Below are 19,090 nucleotides of genomic sequence, written 5' to 3'. Positions count from 1 at the left end.
AAACGAAAGCGTGTAGAGTCTAGAGATTAGAGAATACGAAAATGAGATTAAGAATAGAGAAGATGTGTGTGAAAAATGATGAAATGAGCTCTCTATTTATAGAGTTTTGATAGTAACGGACACTAAATCATATCCATTGATCAAAAACGGTCAAATGATCCTAACCGTTGAAAAAAATACCCAAAAACCCCTCCCAACGTCTACGAACCGCAGGTTAACCAGCAGTTCCAACGGCTATGAACCGCTGGTTAACCGGCGGTTCAAGTCGTTTAAGAAAAAAAAATTATCGGCTGAACCGACGGTTCAACCCGCTGGTTAACCGGCGGTTCACCGATTTTATAGCGAATGAACCGGAATCGACCCAACAACTTGCCGGGTCGGTTCCGGTTCAACCCGGCAAATCGGGTCAACGGCCAACCGGCCCGTTGACCCGGTTACGGGCCCGGGCCGGGGTCGGGTCTACTTTCTCCCGACGTCTTCTCTCTTTGGCAACATCTCATGTATGCTCCTCTCTCTTCGCGCCCCTCTCTCCTTGGTCAACCAAGCTCGTGGTCGCGAGCGGGGGGGGGGGGGGGGGGGGGGGGCGCCATCGGCGGTGGAACCTCTAGTATTATGGGGTTCTACCGATGGAGATGGAGGATATCGCCCCTTGTTCATCGTGATCGCCCCTCCATACTTAAATTCCTGGATCCGCCACTGGCCGCGAGCTTGGGTTGCCGCCAGCTCACAACCGCCATCTTGGGCGACCGACCAAGCTTGTGGCTCGCTATTGCTCACGGTCGGCCGTTTGCTCACGGCCGGCCACTTGCTCACTGTCGCTAGCTTAGCCTGTCGCTAGCTTGTAACCCTGACCTTGGATGGTCGTGTAAGTATCCCATGGTAATTTTGATATGATCAACCAATTTAAGTTAGGTCCTTTTGTTGTTTAACCCCTGTGTCTAAGTGTGCATGAACTTAAGAGCATAGAAAGTCGAGCGAAAGACACAGCTAGCGAGAAGGACAACACAGGAGAGAGTCGACGGGCTCGGTGTGTCCGAGGGACAAGGTGCTGCGGAAGAGTACGCTGGTGGACGAGAATGAAGCACGTGACATTTTTGAGAGACGAGAAGCCGAAGCGGAAGCTTGCTCGAGGAGAAAAGAAGTTGAACTACCTTATGGAAGGCGCCTTCCATGGCTTGGAAAGCACATCCGATGAATAATGCGAAGGCGCCTTCAAGCCATGGAAGACACCTTCCATGAATAGTGTGAAGGCACCTTCAATGGCTGGAAGGCGCCTTCTCAGTAACCCTTGGTGAAGATAAAACTTTACCTTCGCACGGATAAAATTGTCACATTGAAGGAGCCTTCCACCCTATGGAAGGCGTATTCAAGCCTCGGATAGAATTTTCCAGGGGCTATAAAAAGACCCCTGGAGCTAGGAATAATAGAACAACTCTTGTATTCATTTCCTAGCACATTTCTGAGCGGTCAACGAGTGTAATAAGCTTCTCCGCCTACACGAAGGAGATCTTTTCAGTGCTTTCTTTTATCTTGGATTAATAATCACCTAGGTTGTAACCAAGCAAATCCTTAGTGTCTTTAATTTATTAGTTGCTTAATTTCCTTTTTATAAGTGTGCTACTAATCTGAGTTGAAAAATCGAGAAGGATTTTTGTTTTATTTTTCAATAGGAAATTCACCCCCTCTTACCTGCCCAATCTGATCCAACGCGTGGTATCAGAGTTAGGTTGCTTCAGAAGGACTAACCTCCGACCGAAGCATAAGAGATGGCTGAACCGAACATCTACCCACTGAAGTTCAAGGGGAAATTCGCAAACTGGAAGAAAAAGATAGAGGTATTCTTTAAGATAGATTTTGATTTGTTATTAATCATGAAATTTGATTTTGTAGCACTAGAGGGCAAAGAAGAATACCAACGGACGAAGAACGAGCAAACTGACTTCATGGCAAACGACAAAGTAGAGTTTCATTTGCTTAGTATCTTACCACCTCAAGAAGTCAACCGGATCAAAGTCTACGAGTTAGCCAAGGAGCTCTGGGAGAAATTCATGGAACTACACGAAGGAACCTCGGAGGTAAAACTCGTGAGATAGGATCTGCTCTGGAACCATATCAGTAGCCTCCAATTAGAAGAAGGCAAAATCGTTGCACGCCTTCACTCTAGAATAAAGGAACTCATCATTGACTCACGAATCTCGAAGAAAATGTAACCAACTGAGATTCACTAAGGTATGTGCTTAACGCATTTCCTGGGACTGCTGAATGGACATAATTAATAGATGCTTATTATATCTCTAAGGATCTAGAAGTAAGTACTCTAGAAGAATTGCTTTCAACTTTTGAAATTTATGAAACAAGATGTGCAGATCTGAAGAAGGAGCCCAAGTACAACATCGCCTTAAATGCAAAAATGGACGAACCAGATTCTGAATCTTCTCTTGATGATGATGAAACGATGTTCATAGTAAGAAAGTTTAAAAAGTTATTTAAAACTAATAAATTTAATCAAGTATAGGATAAAAGAAGAAGAAGAAAGATAAGATGCTACCATTGTAATGAAGAAGGACACGTGAAAGATAACTACCATAAATTAAAGAGCAAGGACAAGAACAAGGATAAAAGCAAGGAAAAAAGACCAGTCCAGACAAAGCATCAAAATCTAAAGGCGACATGGGATGAAACGTCGTCCGAATCGGAGATCGAAGCCCTCGCAGGACTTGCGCTAGTGGCAAGCCACCAAGATTATAAAAATGAAGCAAGCTCGTCTGAAATGAGTATCGAGAGCATCGATGAAGGGGGAACAACATCAGAAGATAGTAGCATTTCTGGGGGAGCTTTAAATTACGGGGATCGACAAGATAAGTCAGGTATGGTCTCAACCTCCTGATAAATTATTTTAGTTTATAAAAATGTTATCAAAATTTTCCTATAAATTAGAAAAATAAAATGACAAATTAAAAGGAATTCTAGCAACATCTTGTCGATTAGAAGACTTTGACAAGATAAAAATGGGAAATGAAAAACTGAAAGCAGAAATAGAAAAGTTAAAAAATCATGCATGCTTACATATTCAACAAGTTAGATGATCTAATGGATTAAATTGACACTTTAAATACCATAAGGGCTAAATTAAAAAAATATCACAGAAATATGTTCATAAGAAATTTTTTATTAATCATATAGGAAGGAATCTATTTTGGGTTCTAAAATCATATTTAGGTTAATTTTTTTTGCATGGCATGCTTTTTTCTTAATTAAAATTTTTAAAAGTTAGACCTAGGGCTTTCAGAAAGAAAATTAAATATTTAATTTTTTTCAAAGGCTTTGTCTCGAAGTGGTTGTTATTCCAATAACCAAGAAGGTCTAGTGTCTCACAATAACTTGGAAGTCAATTAGTGAAATGAATGTTTAATTGACTAACTATTAAGCATTTAATTATTATAAAAATACTTTCAAATAAATTATTTTGCATAAATTCTATTAGAAATTAATTATATTTTTTTTAAAAAAATAATTTCATCATTTATCTGTAAGAAATTTTTTTAAAGTTTCTGATCATTATTGAATTTTCTATGAATTATCTATCCAAATACAAATTGTTAAAAATTTTTAAAACTTCAAATTTTTGAAAATTTATTTTTTTCTGCGAAGTTACTTGCTAATGTATTCTTAGAAAATAGTTCAAGATTTTTCATAATTAATAACCATTTTTTAAAAATATGTCTTAATGTAGAAAGAACTTTATTTCTACTTACAATAATTTCAACTTTATATGAAAATTTTTATCTACCTTATATATGTCTGTTAAAAATTTTTCAACAATTAAAAATATTTTTCAAAGTATTTTTTTAAGTCTAGATCTTTCGACGTTTAATCTTTCAAAATTTTCTGGATAAGAGTATTTTTCCTTAGATTTTATTTTCAAAGCATTTTAAAGTACCTTATTTTTATGTGATCAAAGGGGAAGAAGTGAAGATTAAGTCTAGAGGGAGGGTATCATTATTTTTTGCACATTATTATTTGCGATATTACTTACCTTAATATTATTTATTTTTTTACCCTAACTTAACTTGGGGTTGCTCACATCAAAAAGGAGGAAATTGTAAGTACCCCGTGGTAATTTTGATGTGATTAACCAAATCAAGTTAGGTCTTGTTATTGTTTAACCCCTGTGTCTAAGTGTGCAGGAACTAGGAGCACAGGAAGTTGAGTAAAAGATACAGCTAATAAGAAGGACGACACGAGAGAGAGTCGATAGGCTCGATGTGCCCGAGGGATGAGGTGCTGCGGAAGAGTACGTTGGCAAATGAGAAGGAAGCGTGAGGCATTTCTAAGGGACGAGAAGCCGGAATGGAAGTTTGCTCAAGGAGAAAAGAAGTTGAACTGCCTTATGGAAGGTGCCTTCCACAGCTTGGAAGGCGCCTTCGATGAATAGTGCAAAGACGCCTTCAAGCCATGGAAGGCACCTTCCATGAACAGTATGAAGGCACCTTCAATGGCTAGAAGGCGACTTCCCAGTGACCGTTGGCGAAGATAAAAGTTTATCTTCACACGGTTAAAATTGTCACACTGGAGGCGCCTTCCATCCTATGGAAGGCACCTTCCAGCCTCAGATAGAATTTTTCAGGGGCTATAAAAAGACCCCTAGATCTAGAAATAACAGAACAACTCTTGTATTCATTTTCTAACACATTTTTGAGCGTTCAACGAGTGTAATAGGTCCGTCTACACGAAGGAGATCTTTTCAGTGCTTTCTTTGTCTTAGATTAACAACCACTTAGGTTGTAACCAAGTAACTCCATAGTGTCTTTAATTTATTAGTTGCTTAATTTCCTTTTTATAAGTGTGCTACTAATCTGAGTTGAAAGATCGAGAAGAATTGTTATTTTATTTTTCAACAGGCAATTTACCCCTTATTGTCGGCCCAACCTGTTCCAACAAGTCAGTAGGCCAAGCTTGCAGTCGCGAGCTGTCAGTTGGTTAACCTTGCGATCTCGATCTTGGTCGACCGCATCCTCATAGTCGCGAGCTCGGTCGGGCTCCTCCTCGTGGCTGTGAACTTGGCCTGCCGCTAGCTTGCGGCCGCAAGCTCGCAGTTGCAAGCTTAGCCAATAGCTAGCTCGCAGCCGACAGCTTGGCTAGCCACCAACTCACTGCTAGCGGCTGGGCCAACCCCCCAGATCGTGGCTACGAGCTTGGTCTGCCGCAAGCTCGGCGGCTGCTCCTTTATTGTGATTGATTGTAGCTATTTTTTTTTTTTTGTATTTTGTAGTATACTGCATTTTATGCTTCTCTCTAGTCGCTCATCTTTAGGTATAATTTATTAAATAATACTTACAAATAAGACCTTTATAGAGACTCTTTAGTTTAAAATTATATGGGTGATTTATAAGTTTCTTGAATACTGAATATATGATAATATATATTATTTGTCCGATATAAAATTTAGGTTTATTGTAATTTATGTTGATACATACTACAAGTTTAATAATGTACAAGCTTAATTCAAATTGTACAAGTTTAATAATGTTTCAAATTATATTTTCATTAGGTAACAATATATGAACAAAGATTGGATGAATAATTGATTAGAAAATAAATTTATTAAAGATAATTTTATTACTAAAGTTGAACAGTTTATGAACTTTGCTAAGAGTAATCTAGAATATATAAATGATGCCAAGTTATATTGTTCATGTAATCATTGTAAATGTAGAAATAAAGTATTCCGTGATGAGGATATTGTGAAAGTATATATATATAGAGAGAGAGAAATAGTTTTGTGCCAAATTACTACAACTTGTACTATCATTGAGAGAGTGTGATGGAAGAGATACTCTGCATTTGCTGGGAACTAGTGCCCAAAACTATAGAGGAAGCTCTACTTGACCCAGATTGGATAATTACAATATAAGAGAAACTAGCTCAATTTGAAAGCCAAGTTTGGGAACTAGTACCTAAACTCATAAATAAATCCATAATTGATACCAAGTGGGTATTTAGAAATAAGCTAGATGATAAAAGAGAAATAGTAAGGAATAAAGTTAAACTAGTAGCTAAAGGGTTCAATCAAGTAGAAAGATTAGATTATGATGAAATTTATGTACCTGTAGTCAGACTTGAATCTATCAGGATGCTGCTAGCCTTTACAGCACATAAAAGATTCAAGTTATACCACATGGACGTAAAATCCATATTCCTCAATGGGTTCATTAAAGAAGAGGTTTATGTAAATCAACCCCTAAGGTTTAAGGATTTAGACCACTCATACCATGCCCTTAGGTTAAAAAAAGCTTTATATGGATTAAAACAAACACCTAGGGCCTGGTATGAAGAATGGACAACATACCTAACATATAAAGGGTTTAACCAAGACCAAATAGACCAAACCTTATTTGTTAAAACCTTAGAAAAAGGAATTTTTATAGCTCAAATTTATGTAGATGACATAATCTTTGGCTCAACAAATACTAAATTTTTTTAAAAAAATATTAAATTAATGAAAAATGAATTTGAAATGAGCCTAATAGGAGAATTTAATTTCTTCTTAGGATTATAAATAAAACAAACAAAAGAGGAAATTTATGTTTTTCAAAAGAAAATATACCAAAGAATTAATTAAGAAATTTGGAATGGAAAATTCTAAACTTATTAATACCCTAATGACAACCAATGTTAAAATTGACTTTGACTTAGATGGAAAACCAATAGACTTAAAATATTATAGAAGTACAATAGGAAGTCTGGTTTACCTAACTACAAGTCGACCTGATATTTTATTTGTAGTAGGTATGTATGCTAGGTACCAATCTTGTGTAAAAGAATCACACTTAACTAATATAAAAAGGATATTTAGATACATTAAGGGGACCCTAAGTGTAGGACTTTAGTACACTAGAACTAGCACATTTAACTTAACTAGGTACTCTGACTCAGACTAAGCTGGGTCCAAACTAGATAGAAAAAGTACAAGTGGAAGGTGTCAACTTCTAAAACATTACTTAGTAAGCCGGTCTAGTAGAAAGCAACATTATGTTGCCTTATCCACTACTAAAGTAGAGTACATATCCATGGGGGAATGTGTATATCAACTATTATGGATGATGTACACTTTAAGAGATTATCAATTAGAATATTAAAATATAAAAATTTTAATTGATAACATAAGCTCAATCAACCTAACGAAAAACCCAATACACCACTCAAGGACTAAACACATAGAGGTTAAGCATCACTTTGTAAGGGATCATGTAGCTAGAGGAGATATTGTACTTGACTATATTGAGTCCAATTCAAACCAAGCAGACATTTTTACAAAACTCTTACCTGAACTTGAGTTCAGTATACTTAGAAGACAATTAGGTATGTGCTTAGTAGAATAGATTCTAAATTTTTTAAAATCATTCCTTTTATAGTGTTGCTTTTTTAAAAGTTATGATTTTTTGAAATTATATTATCTTTTCAAAATTAGCTTAGTTTCAAAATTCTAGGATAAATTATTTTGTTTTCTTCAAAACTCATAATTTTACTAGTATTTTCAAAAATTAGACTTAGCTTATGTCTCTATCCCCCTAGAAAGCATGCACCCATATGTTTCAACCAGAGCATCTCACAAGCACATTAGAAATACCTTGCTTGTGTATAAAAAATACTTAGAATTGAGCGAGATGCATAGGGTACTATTTGGACTTCAGAATGCTTATGTTTGTGCATCAACATAAGTTTGGGCTATAAAAACCAACTCAAATTGATCAAGTTGAGTTATCCTTTTTTAGTTAAACTAACTAGATTACACATTTTACTTGACTAACCAAGTGAATGCTACAATCATATGGTAAAAAGCTAGTAACTAATGGTTAGACATTTCTTCTAAGAAAAATAGATGATCATTTTAAAGATTTTTTAAACAAAAACTACTTTTACTTTGATCTTTCCATGCTTGGACTCTAGGACCCTCAAACTTAAATAATTTTGTTAAATTTTTTTAAGATATTAATTAAGGGGGAGTGAAAGGAGTTAAGTTAAGCTATTTTTTTAAAAAAAATGTTAAATATTTTCTTTAAGTTAAAGTATTTTTTTCAAAATCTCAAAATTAAATATCCTTTTAAGTTAAAGTATCTTTTCAAAATCTCAAAATTAAATATCCTTTTAAGTTAAAGTATCTTTTCAAAATCTCAAAATTAAATATGCTTTTAAGTTAAAAGTATTTTTTTTAATTTCAAAGTTATTTTTTTTAAAAAAAGGTAAGTTCTTTAAAAAGGTCAAAGTATTTTTGAAAAAGGAAGTTAAGTTTTTTTAAGGTTTAACTATTTTTGAAAAGAAAGTTTAAACCATTTTTGAAAGGCAAGCTTAAATATTTTTTTTTAAAAAGACAAGTTTATATTTTTTTTTAAGTGGAAAAATAAGTTTTGAAAAAGTTTTTTTAAGTTTTTATGAAATCTTTTCAAAAAGCTTAAATAAGTTTTAATTTAGGAATGTTTTACTTAACTAAGCTTTTCAAAAAGCTAAGTAACTAAGTTTGTTTGAAATTCTTCAAAAGTTAAGAACTTGACAAAATATTTTTTAAATCTAAGAATTTAGTTAAGTTTTAAAACTTAGTCTGTTTGAAAGTGTTTTATCTTAAAAGCAGAGTTTGCTTCAAAGTATTTGAAAAACTAAGATATTTTATTTTAAAATTAAGTATTATTTCCTCCTTAAATTGCTTTTGATATGTGTCAAAGGGGGAGAGAATATACAAAAGTTAAGGGGAAAAGAAAGTTAAGGGATTAAGGGGGAGCTAATTGCACTTTTGCTATATGTTGCTATATTTTACTTAACTTTTGAATCAAGTTGTCATAATAAAAAAAGGGATATTATTGATGCAGGGAGCACCAGACGATCAAACTTGAGTTTTGATTATGGCAAAGGGTTCAAAAGTTAAGATGTCTTGTGATATAACAAATGCAACTGAGCTTGCAAGAAAGTCCTAAGTGTTCTTAAGTAAAAATCCTAGTCGATTCTAGGTAGGTGAAAAACCCTAGGGGGAGATAACCTTAGGTCCTACGGGGTGGTAACCCTAGGTTATGGAAAGCTCTAGATACGGTTAAGCAACGAAGTCCTGGTCCAGGGGACTGGGTAAAGTTTTAGTAGGTCAAGGATGTTAGGTGAAAATCCTGGGGGTCACGGACACCAGGTGATAGACTGACTAGTCGGGGATCGGACGTCCAGCGAAAAAGTCCTAAAGTCTCAGATGTTGACAAAAGTCCAGATGGTCTGGAGGACCGGTCTGGCAAAAGATAAACTCTTCTGAGAGGAGTAAGTGAGGATGCATTCCTCAAAGAGGGAACAGTAGGCATTGGTCCGACCTAGAGTTTCAGCGAAACTCAAAGTTAGGACTGAACAGTCTGAAGGCTGTCAAAACTTATCTTTACATGTTATTTGTGTATTATTCTAACTCTATTTTGCAAGAAACTAATAATCTTACAGGTTCAGATTTTGCCCTATTCGGTTGACCGAACGTCCAGATCGGTCGACCGAATCCCAGAGACCAAATCAGCTTGCGGCTAAGTTTCGACCAAGGATCAGTCGACTGAACCTCGGGTTCAGTTGACCAAATGATAGATAAGCAGCGACTTGATTGGGTTCAACCAAGGGATCAGTCAACCAAACCTCGAGTTCAGTCAATCGAACAATGGATAAGCAGCAACTTGATCAGACTAGAAAAGCTAGCGAGGATTGCAAGATCGGTCGATCAAATGACGGAATTGGTCGACCGAACAAAGGCTTTATCTGAAGTGGCAGTATATGGATGGGAAGCTAGGCAGATGCAGAAGGTTCGATCGACTGATCAGGGAGGGTCAGTCGACCGATCAACGTTGAGTCAAAGACTTATCCCAAGATCAATGGATCTAGATCAGGTCTACCTCGACTATAAAATGGAGTTCAACCAGTAGCTTCAGGAAGAGATATTCACACTCTATTCTTCTCAATCTTTCTCCTATGTGTTGCTCTAACGACAATCCTGCAACTTCGACAACCGAGAGCACAACCCTCCAGATCCTCAAAAGTTGTTGGTATAACTTCCAATTGTAATACTTAAATTACAAATCTGTTATACTCTTATTTGTAAAGAATTTCTGATACTATAGTGATTGTCCAACGTAAACAATCAATGATCGCAGACCTTGGAGTAGGAGTCGTCACAGATCCGAACCAAGTAAACAAAAAGTATTAGCATTGCTTTCTCTTTTCTTCGACTTATTTTCAACTACATTTTACTTCGAAGTTTTTAAACGAAAGAGAAATAGCCACAAGTGCTATTAACCCCCATCTCTGTAGCACGTCTCGATCCTACAGAATGATCACTCAGGAGTAGAGGAGGGATGTTGATGAGCAGAGGTGGGTCGCTAATCAGTAGTGGAGGGTCGAACAAGACCCAAATCAAGAGGCTATTTTGGGCCATATGCAAGCGGTACAATTTTCATTTATATATATATATATATAAAAACCATCACAGACGACGGCAATCATATAATCCATACACACAAATACAATTCATGCAATTCATACAATCACAATATAATTATACAATCAACACAATTCATATAAACTAATCACAAACACAATCATACAAACTAAGTTAAATTCCATACCATGATACAAACTATCCAAATATCTATAATAAAGTATTTAAATCTAAATTTTCAGAATAAGATATCTAAGTCCATACCATCATAGAAAACCACTCCAAATAATACATCCATATGCAATCATATGAGGTAGTAATATAAAATCACTCCAAACTCTTTTTTCTACCAAGTACACGATCCCTTCTCAAAATCCATATGCAATCTTTGTTTCCTTCCTTGTCGAGTGAATGAACCATCGACATATATTCTCCAAGTTGTTGTCGGCTTGGTGTTCCGGACCTCTGTACAAAATCAGCCAAGGCTTGAGCTTTGATCACCGTTCGAGGTTGATATTGGATATCAAACTTGCTTAGTTCGATTGTCCATTGATTAGCCGCCCGGACGTTTCTGAGTTAAGGAAAACTTTTCATAGGGTACTGTTGGTCATGACAATAATCAGGTGAGTAAGAAAGTATGGACGAAGTCTTCGAGCGGCAAGCACCAGAGCATAAGCTAACTTTTCTAGACCAGTGTAGCGAGATTCAACATCTTTCAATATATGACTTAAAAAATACACAGGCTACTGTTCATGACCGTTCTGCTTGACCAATGCCGATCCGACCACATGCTCGATGGATGACAAATAGATCAAAAGAGGCTCTCCGGCGTTCGGCTTAGCTAGTATAGGCAAGGAATTAAGATACTTCTTGAGTTCTTCCAAAGCTCGATCGCATTCTGCATCCCATTGGAATCTTGTAGCTCGCGCAAAGTACTTCGAAGAATGGCAGACTCCGATCGGATGTCTTAGAGATGAACCTTGAAAGCACGGTGATCCGTCCGGTCAACCGTTAGGCCTTCTTCAAATTGCGAGGTGGAGGTGTGTCTTGCAAGGCTTTTACTTTACTCGGATTTGCCTTGATCCCCCACTCGGTCACGATATACCTGAGAAAACAATCGCTCCTCGCACCGAACAAGCACTTGCTGGGATTTAGCTTTATTCCATAGGTTCTCAAACTTTGGCACGTCTCCTCGACGTCTGCACAGAGGTTGGTCGCTTGGAGAGATTTTATTAGTATGTCATCAACATAGACTACCATGTTTCGGTCGATCTACCTACGGAACATTTTATTCATCAACCTTTAGTAGGTTGCTCTGGCGTTCTTCAGTCCGAACGGCATGACTTTGTAACAATAGGTTCCGTCAGCCGTGATGAAACTGACCTTTTCTTGATCTTCTCAAGCGAGCGGCACGTGGTGGTAGCCTTGGTATGCATCGAGCATGCATATTAATCGTAGCCCGCTGTGGAGTCCACCATTTGGTCTATCCGAGGCAACGGATAGAAGTCCTTCGGGCATGCCTTATTTAAGTCACGGAAATCGATGCAGACCTATCATTTATTGCCTAGCTTGGAGACTAGTACCACATTAGTGAGCCAACTTGGGAATTGGACTTCCTGTATATGGTCGACCTCCGGTAATTTTTCTATCTCTACCCGGATGATCAAATTCTGCTCCGGGCCGAAGTCTCTCTTTTTTTATTTAATCGTTCGGGAGTCCGGTCGGACATGTAGCTCGTGCTAAGCCACGCTCGGAGAAATACGAGACAATTCGTGCGTCGACCAGGTGAACAGGTCATAGTTTCGCATGAGGCAAACGACCAACTCTGCTTTTTTTTTTCTTGCTCTCTAGATCGGTGATGATAAAGGTTGTCGCCTCCGATCAATTTGGATGAATCTGGGCCTCCTCCTTCTCATTGTAGACCAGAGCAAGAGGCTTCTCCCTGATAGCGCTCACCTTTAAGTGCGGTATCTTCCGGGCAGCTCGTGGTTCCGGTCGTAACCATCTCGATGTAGCAACGTCGAGTGGCCAATTGATCGCCTCTGACCTTGCCCACCTCGTCCCCTACTAGGAACTTGATCTTCTAGCAAAAAGTGGATACCACTGTTTGGAACTCATTTAGCGTCGGGCGGTCCAGAATGACGTTGTAAGTTGACGGCGCATCCACCATGATGAAATTGGTCGTCTGTGTCCTCTTCAGCGGCTCATCCCTGAGCAAGACAACCAAACGCAGTTGGTCGATTGGCAATATTTCATTGTCGGTGAACTCGTAGAGTAGAGTCATCATGGGCAGTAAATCTTCTCAGTCGATTTGCAGTCGATCGAATGTCTTCTTGAATATAATGTTCACCGACCTTCCTGTGTCCACAAAAGTACGGTGAATAACATAATTAGCTATTACCGCTCGGATAATCAGGGCGTCGTCATGGGGGATCTCTACCCCCTCCAAATCCTTCGGGCCGAAGCTGATCTCAGGTCCTTCGGCCTTCTCCTTGTTGCAGTCGACTGCGTGGATTTCAAGCTGTCGAGCGTGCAACTTTCTTACTCGATTGGAATCACCGTCGGTCGGCCCCTCGGCGATCATTCCTATCTCACCTCGAGCGGCGTTGCTCCTATTTTCTTCCTCTCAAGCTGACGGTCGTCTCCGTTCGACCTTCTCCCAAACAGGACTTAGATTGTTCCGTTGTTAAGATTGATTGCGGCGTGGTTCGACCTCTGTCCTTTCGCCTTCCTTTGCCCAAATGATTGGCGCCTATATCTCCGATCGGGTGACGGTAACTGACAATACTACCTTCTTGGGGTCGGTTTGTTAGCCAGGTAGTAGCCCCGGGTATTATGAGTCATCGACTGATGGAAGGTGCAAAACATCGGTGTCCACATTTTGCCCCTGGAGTCTTTTGGACGTCCGACCCCAACGTGTTGCACGGCATGTGTCCTAGACTCGTGTTGTGATTGAGTTCCTCCCGATCGGGGTCCTTTAGGAGGCTGATGGTTACTCGGTTGACGCCGCTCGGATGCCACCACTGGTTCGGCGGGTGCCTCTTTTTTCCTGGCTGCTTGGGCTTCTTCTACATTGATATATTCATTGGCTCTTTTCTGTAGATGGCCAAAGTCCTTTGGCGCCTTCCGGATTAGTGACCGGAAGAATTCTCCTTCAATGAGCCCCTGAGTGAAAGTGTTTACCAATACGTCCGAGGAAACCGTCGGGATGTCCATCGCCACCTGATTGAAGCGTTGGATATATGCCCTTAAGGCCTCTCGGGGCCCTTGCTTTAGTGAGAATAGATTTACGCTCGTCTTCTAGTAGCAGTGACTGCTAGCAAAGTGATGCAGGAAGGCCGCTCGAAAGTATTTGAAGCTATGGATCGAGCCGCTCGGCAAACGTTTGAACCAACGTTGTGCCGATCCAGATAACGTGGTAAGGAAGACTCGGCATTTTACCTCGTCTGTGTATTGGTGCAGCGTGGCCGCGTTGTCAAACTTGGCCAGGTGGTCATCAGGGACGGTCACCCCGTTATATTCCCCAATCATCAATGGGATATAATGCTTCGGCAGAGGGTCATTTAGAATCCCTCCTAAAATCTGTTGATTGACCCGTTCAGGCGACTCGTCCTCCCTGGGTGCCCTAATTAAAATCTGTTAAAATTCACTAATACTTGATATTTTAATGAAACGAATATTTTCATACTATTAAAGTGTATTTGAATCTGCTTATATCGACCCTGGTGTTCTACAGTGTGACTTGATATTGTGATTTTATTCTTAACGTGCCATGAATGGGTCATCCTCGTATGCATAGATCAAAATGCTTTAGTAGTGCCTGTTATCTATCTTCTTTTTGTCACTCTACTTAATCCACTGCTGATGCCTTAGGGCAATAATGCCTATTGTCAGGATTACAGAAGAAGATATGCTACAACAATTGTATTTGGATTAAAAAAATAATACATATCATTGAGAAAATTGGGTTCTACTTTGTTGTTTTTAATTTGGCATGGAAGGAGGGAAAATAGAATCAAATCTCAGTCTGATTGATAGAAAAACAAGTGAATCAAATGTATTTTACATTTATCAAACTTAAGTATAAGAATAATAAAATTCATGTTCTATTGAAACTGGTCATCGCGCACACGTGTTATATGTATAATATAATGCATTAAGACACATAAATTAATATCTCAAACCCATAATTTGTAATAGTACAACGAAAGGACGACTCTTCTTTATAAAAAATTAATTTAATTTTTTATATCAGATATTAAATTGATAAAAATAGATACTACACTTGATCTTAACCAAAAGACCGAAAAATGTATGCTTTCTAACGTCTCTAGCCCAAGGTATTTATAACTTCTCTGCTTGTTAATTATAATATGCGGGACTAAAGAGAATCATAACAGTATATATTTTTTATATAAAAAATAAAAAAAATACCAATAAGTCTTAAAATTATTTTCACTGTAAAAATAAAAAAAAGGACATTCATATAATTTCATTTTGAATTTCACTAAAATTAGTTAGATTCTTAATCAAATAGAAAGATAAACGGGATCCATACGTCCTGCCAATTACCATAACTTTGATTTGTTCATTCTTATTCAAACAAGATGTCCTATTTTTTTCTCCCATTACAGTTATGATTTATTCTTCATTTTTACCTTTACAAATCTGTCTTCATAGTAGATAATGAAGCCAAAGTAGACCAAGATGGAAGAGGAAAGGTTTTGCAGACAAATCCCATGTCAAAAATACTTCTTCAATTGCAAACTTCTTTAAAGCAATCAAAGAGTAATACTACTTTATCCAGCTCCATTGTTTATCTGAAAGTAAAATTAGAGGTAGACGAGTTGCTTAGCAGGCCACATTTGGCAAATATTCACCTCTCAAGATGACAGACAACATTTTCAACTCAATCCAGAAGAGTCTTTCTATGTATCATGCTCTAAAATGCATCAAGATTGTGAGAAAGGATGAAACTCCTACGGAAGAATTAGATTTATGGTAAAATTTCACTTCTGAAAGGAAAGGGTTCCCTGAGTTCTACAAGGCATATTCTTATTTAAGATCCAAAAATTGGGTGGTTCGCTTGGGAACTAATTATCTTGTAGACTTCGTGACTTGCAGGCATCATCCTGCACTTGTCCATGCTGAATATGCGGTGTTTGTTATACCCAAGAAAGATAGCAATTCAAAAATTGATTGACTAAGTGGCTAGGTTGCCGAGACATTGTTAGTTCTCTACATTATGAGCAGTTGCAATAGCAATAAGACTACGACAAGTTGCTTGGAGAAATTCATTGTGAAAGAGCGAATATTTAGAAGATGGATTCCCGAACACTCGCGAGAAGGTTAGAATAGATGAATCTCATGTTTGAAAATTGATAGTTTGTCTTCTTTGCTTGTAATTATGTAGTTCACCTTGGCTTCAAATACTGTAAAACATCTTAGAAATATCTACCCAGATTAAAGTGAAAACCAAGGATTTTCCACATAAATATGGTAGAAATTACTGTCAGAATTTCTCAGATTAGAACCTTTGTGACCACTTAACCAAAGCTAAAAAAGCTTACATAACTCAAACAGCAGTTTCATCAAACCTACAACTGTACTCTGGCAAAAAGCCTACAGAAGAAGCAAATGGAGGGATGACAACTAACCTTGTCAGCCCAATGTCGAAGAGGCTTCAGCAATTGTTCTTGAGATTGACACCCCTATTATTGGTTAAGCAACAGGAGGACAGTTATCAGCATCCTGTGATGTATCGACATCGGAAGGCGGCATGTATTGCCACATTGGGAAGCCGGAGAAACCGACGAAAGGGACCATGAGTTTGTGCCCTGGTGCTAGTCCTTGGGCTGCATAGGGACTCGGCATTAGAGGTGGTTGAGGCACATAGCTTGGTATTGCATTCAAAAGCTTTATTTGCTGCTCAAGACCTTCCTTCTCTGCTTTCAGCCTCTGCTTCTCGTCCCCAAGCTCATTCTTCTCATCCTGCTTTTCATAAGCATATCGAATGTGATGCGGAACCAACAGTATCATGAAAATAAAAAAGGAAAACAAAAACAATCTTTGAAAATGAATTGTACAAATGAAAAGGAAATCTCAAGGAATGTCTTCATGTACCACAACTAAATTTTGAACCATGAAATGGAACTAAACAAGTAGAATTATTTGCGCATCCACAAATAGAGATTAGTAACACACAGAGAACAAACCTTCAATTCTTTTATCTTTTCCAGGAGGCCTTCATTTGAATCCTTCAACTTTTGTGCTTCATTGCGTAGTTGAGTCACTAGCTGAGCAGCATCACTTAAAATAGCAGCTTTGTCTGTTTTCGGTGGATTCCCACAGTCAAGAACTGAGCTTAATTCCAAGAACCTTAAATTGAGAAATAGATCAAAATCTGGAGGCATGTCTGAAAAGGACCACAAATCCTGATAAAAAAGAAAAAACAATATAAATCGATGACAAAACTAACCTATCATTTAACCTTTCCCTTCTCATCTTCTCCCTACAGGCCTTGGAAGAAGGTTTACTAGAAGACTCTGATCTCGCACTGCAACACATAAAATGCTTAGCAATTACAAAACCCTAAAAGTTGATCTGCAAACTGAGGATGAAGATCTAACCGCTTTGCGGAGCCAGGGTCTTTAAAACCACCAAAATTTAGAAAGGAGCTATCAATATCCACACTGTAAAAGAAAAATATAGATTATTAAAACTATAATCAGTACGATTTAATGTAGATATCAAGATGAGAAATTATCAGTAAAATGAAAAAATTGAGAGGCCTGGCCTATTGTTTCTACTCGTTTCAAAATAAATAAATAAATTAGACAGGTTTTCCTATTTGGACAAGCGGCAGAAGACAAAGAAGAAGAAAAGTCTAGCGGGCAACAATGTCTGATCTTCCATTTGCTCCTAAAATACAGAGAACAAGCACGGATGACCACAATCTTAAAATCATGCACAAATAGATCAGGTGTGTTGGTGACAGAATCAAGCAGAAATTTGATATTAAAAAAAATTAAACCCGTTTGCGCAAGCAATAAACAAAAAAAAAAGGGTTTGATTTTTCGAAGAGAAGTAGCAAAGCTACTGTTCGTTTTACCAAGAGAACGAATATTTCAGTACCTGGTATTGGAAACAGGTTCGAGGCCCCGACTATCCCAATAAAACCCGCCATTGTCGGCGGCAAAATCGGCGCCGGCGTCGGGGATGTCGTCGATGAACGGGCAATTGAGGAACCAATTAGCGTTATCGGAGGAGCCCATCCTCGTAGTCGGCTCCCGACACCCAGATTTCTGCTGATGGATTCCGACAACAACGCGCCTGCGCCGCAGGGGGGGAAAGATGCCTCCTTTCCTTTCGTCGATCTAGCAGCCCCCTCTTCGTCGTCTTGAGGCTGTGTCGGCGAGAAAAAAGGAAGAAAAATAGATTCGGGATTGTTTTAGGGTTCGCGTTTTGATGAGCGAGGCTGACGTGGCGTGATTGTATAGGTGGAAGTCTATCCAATGAGATTCTGGTCCCACCCCAGAATTACATGGCTTAAATTAAAAAAAGATTTTAAAAACCATTAATAAAATCTATCCAACAGTATTTTAAATATGTTAAATTCATTCGTTAAGTTGCTGACCTGTACCTGTCTTGCTGACGTGTCAAAATAACAGGTCATCGGGTTAATCTAACTCACGGTTAATTCGATCTGCCCATTCAGAGGAGGCCACGTGTGCACTTTTTAGAAAACATTTTTTAAAGGTCGTGCACACGTGGCACATTCTGAATGGGGCGCCGGCGAATTAATCCTGACTCGTGGTAAGTTGGATTCTACTCGTACAGACACTCTTTAATCCCGGTGCCATGTGTACATCAAATATCTATTTTTTAAAAAATATAAATGGATATTTGAGGTATACATTGCGGATTCAAATAGGATTGAACTTACCTATTAACTTAATAGACAGTTACCAACTCAGCCTAATCTGCCCTTTAGCTAATTATTTAAACATATTATTATTCTGATTTAAAAAATGAGTTATTTTAATATTTTAAAATATAAAATTTAAAACTCCAAGTCTCATTTTTTAAAAAAATACACTTTAATAAGTTTAAATAAATTTGATAAGGTATGCTTTTGATTGTTCGCTTTATACATTTGACATAAAAGGGAGACGATACACAAATATACCGATATGATAAATTCAATATTGTCTTCCTGTAAATGAATCAAGTATTCATAAATAAATTTGGTATTTAGTTTAGTAATAATTTATTTATGTTTATTCAATAGATACAAGATTAATTAAACAAATAAGTTTAAACAACTCGTTAAGCTAAGTAAACAAGTTTAAAAACATATATATTCAATTTGTTAACGTTCATAAACAATGTTCATGAACAATATCCGTGAATAATGTTTGTGAATAATGTTCGTGAATAACATTCATGAACAATATTCACAAACTCGATTCGTTAATAAAATATTTTTCAATATGTTAAATAAATAATAAAATAAATTTAAATTATCAAGCTCAATGAGTAATTAGACAATTAAAAATTTAAATAATCAAATAAACTTGAATTGAAAATTTGATAACATCTAAACGAATCAAGTTTAAATTAAATTTAAATTAAGCTCAAGTTAAT

At 37.6% G+C, this 19,090-nt stretch overlaps 1 protein-coding gene and 2 pseudogenes across 1 annotated transcript; 1 reads left to right on the top strand and 2 right to left on the bottom strand.

The window, feature by feature from the left end:
• Window positions 1-14,650: 14,650 nt before the first annotated feature.
• On the bottom strand, window positions 14,651-14,760 carry LOC121999038 (annotated as a pseudogene).
• Window positions 14,761-15,073: 313 nt separating this feature from the next.
• On the top strand, window positions 15,074-15,861 carry LOC121997047 (annotated as a pseudogene).
• A 46-nt stretch (window positions 15,862-15,907) lies between these two features.
• On the bottom strand, window positions 15,908-17,880 carry LOC121997046 (transcription factor ILR3-like). The gene is made up of 5 exons (XM_042551258.1): window positions 17,579-17,880; window positions 17,074-17,136; window positions 16,923-17,000; window positions 16,660-16,822; window positions 15,908-16,435 (listed from the first exon to the last, which is right to left on the bottom strand). The coding sequence occupies exons 1-5, from the start codon at window positions 17,716-17,718 to the stop codon at window positions 16,166-16,168; spliced, it is 714 nt and encodes a 237-aa protein (XP_042407192.1). The 5' UTR covers window positions 17,719-17,880; the 3' UTR covers window positions 15,908-16,165.
• Between the last annotated feature and the right edge of the window lie 1,210 nt (window positions 17,881-19,090).

The sequence above is a fragment of the Zingiber officinale genome, chromosome 6A (assembly GCF_018446385.1).
Source record: "Zingiber officinale cultivar Zhangliang chromosome 6A, Zo_v1.1, whole genome shotgun sequence".
Classification (NCBI taxonomy): domain Eukaryota; kingdom Viridiplantae; phylum Streptophyta; class Magnoliopsida; order Zingiberales; family Zingiberaceae; genus Zingiber; species Zingiber officinale.
Note: the sequence above shows the minus strand (reverse complement) of the source record. Positions and strands in the feature narration are given on the sequence as shown.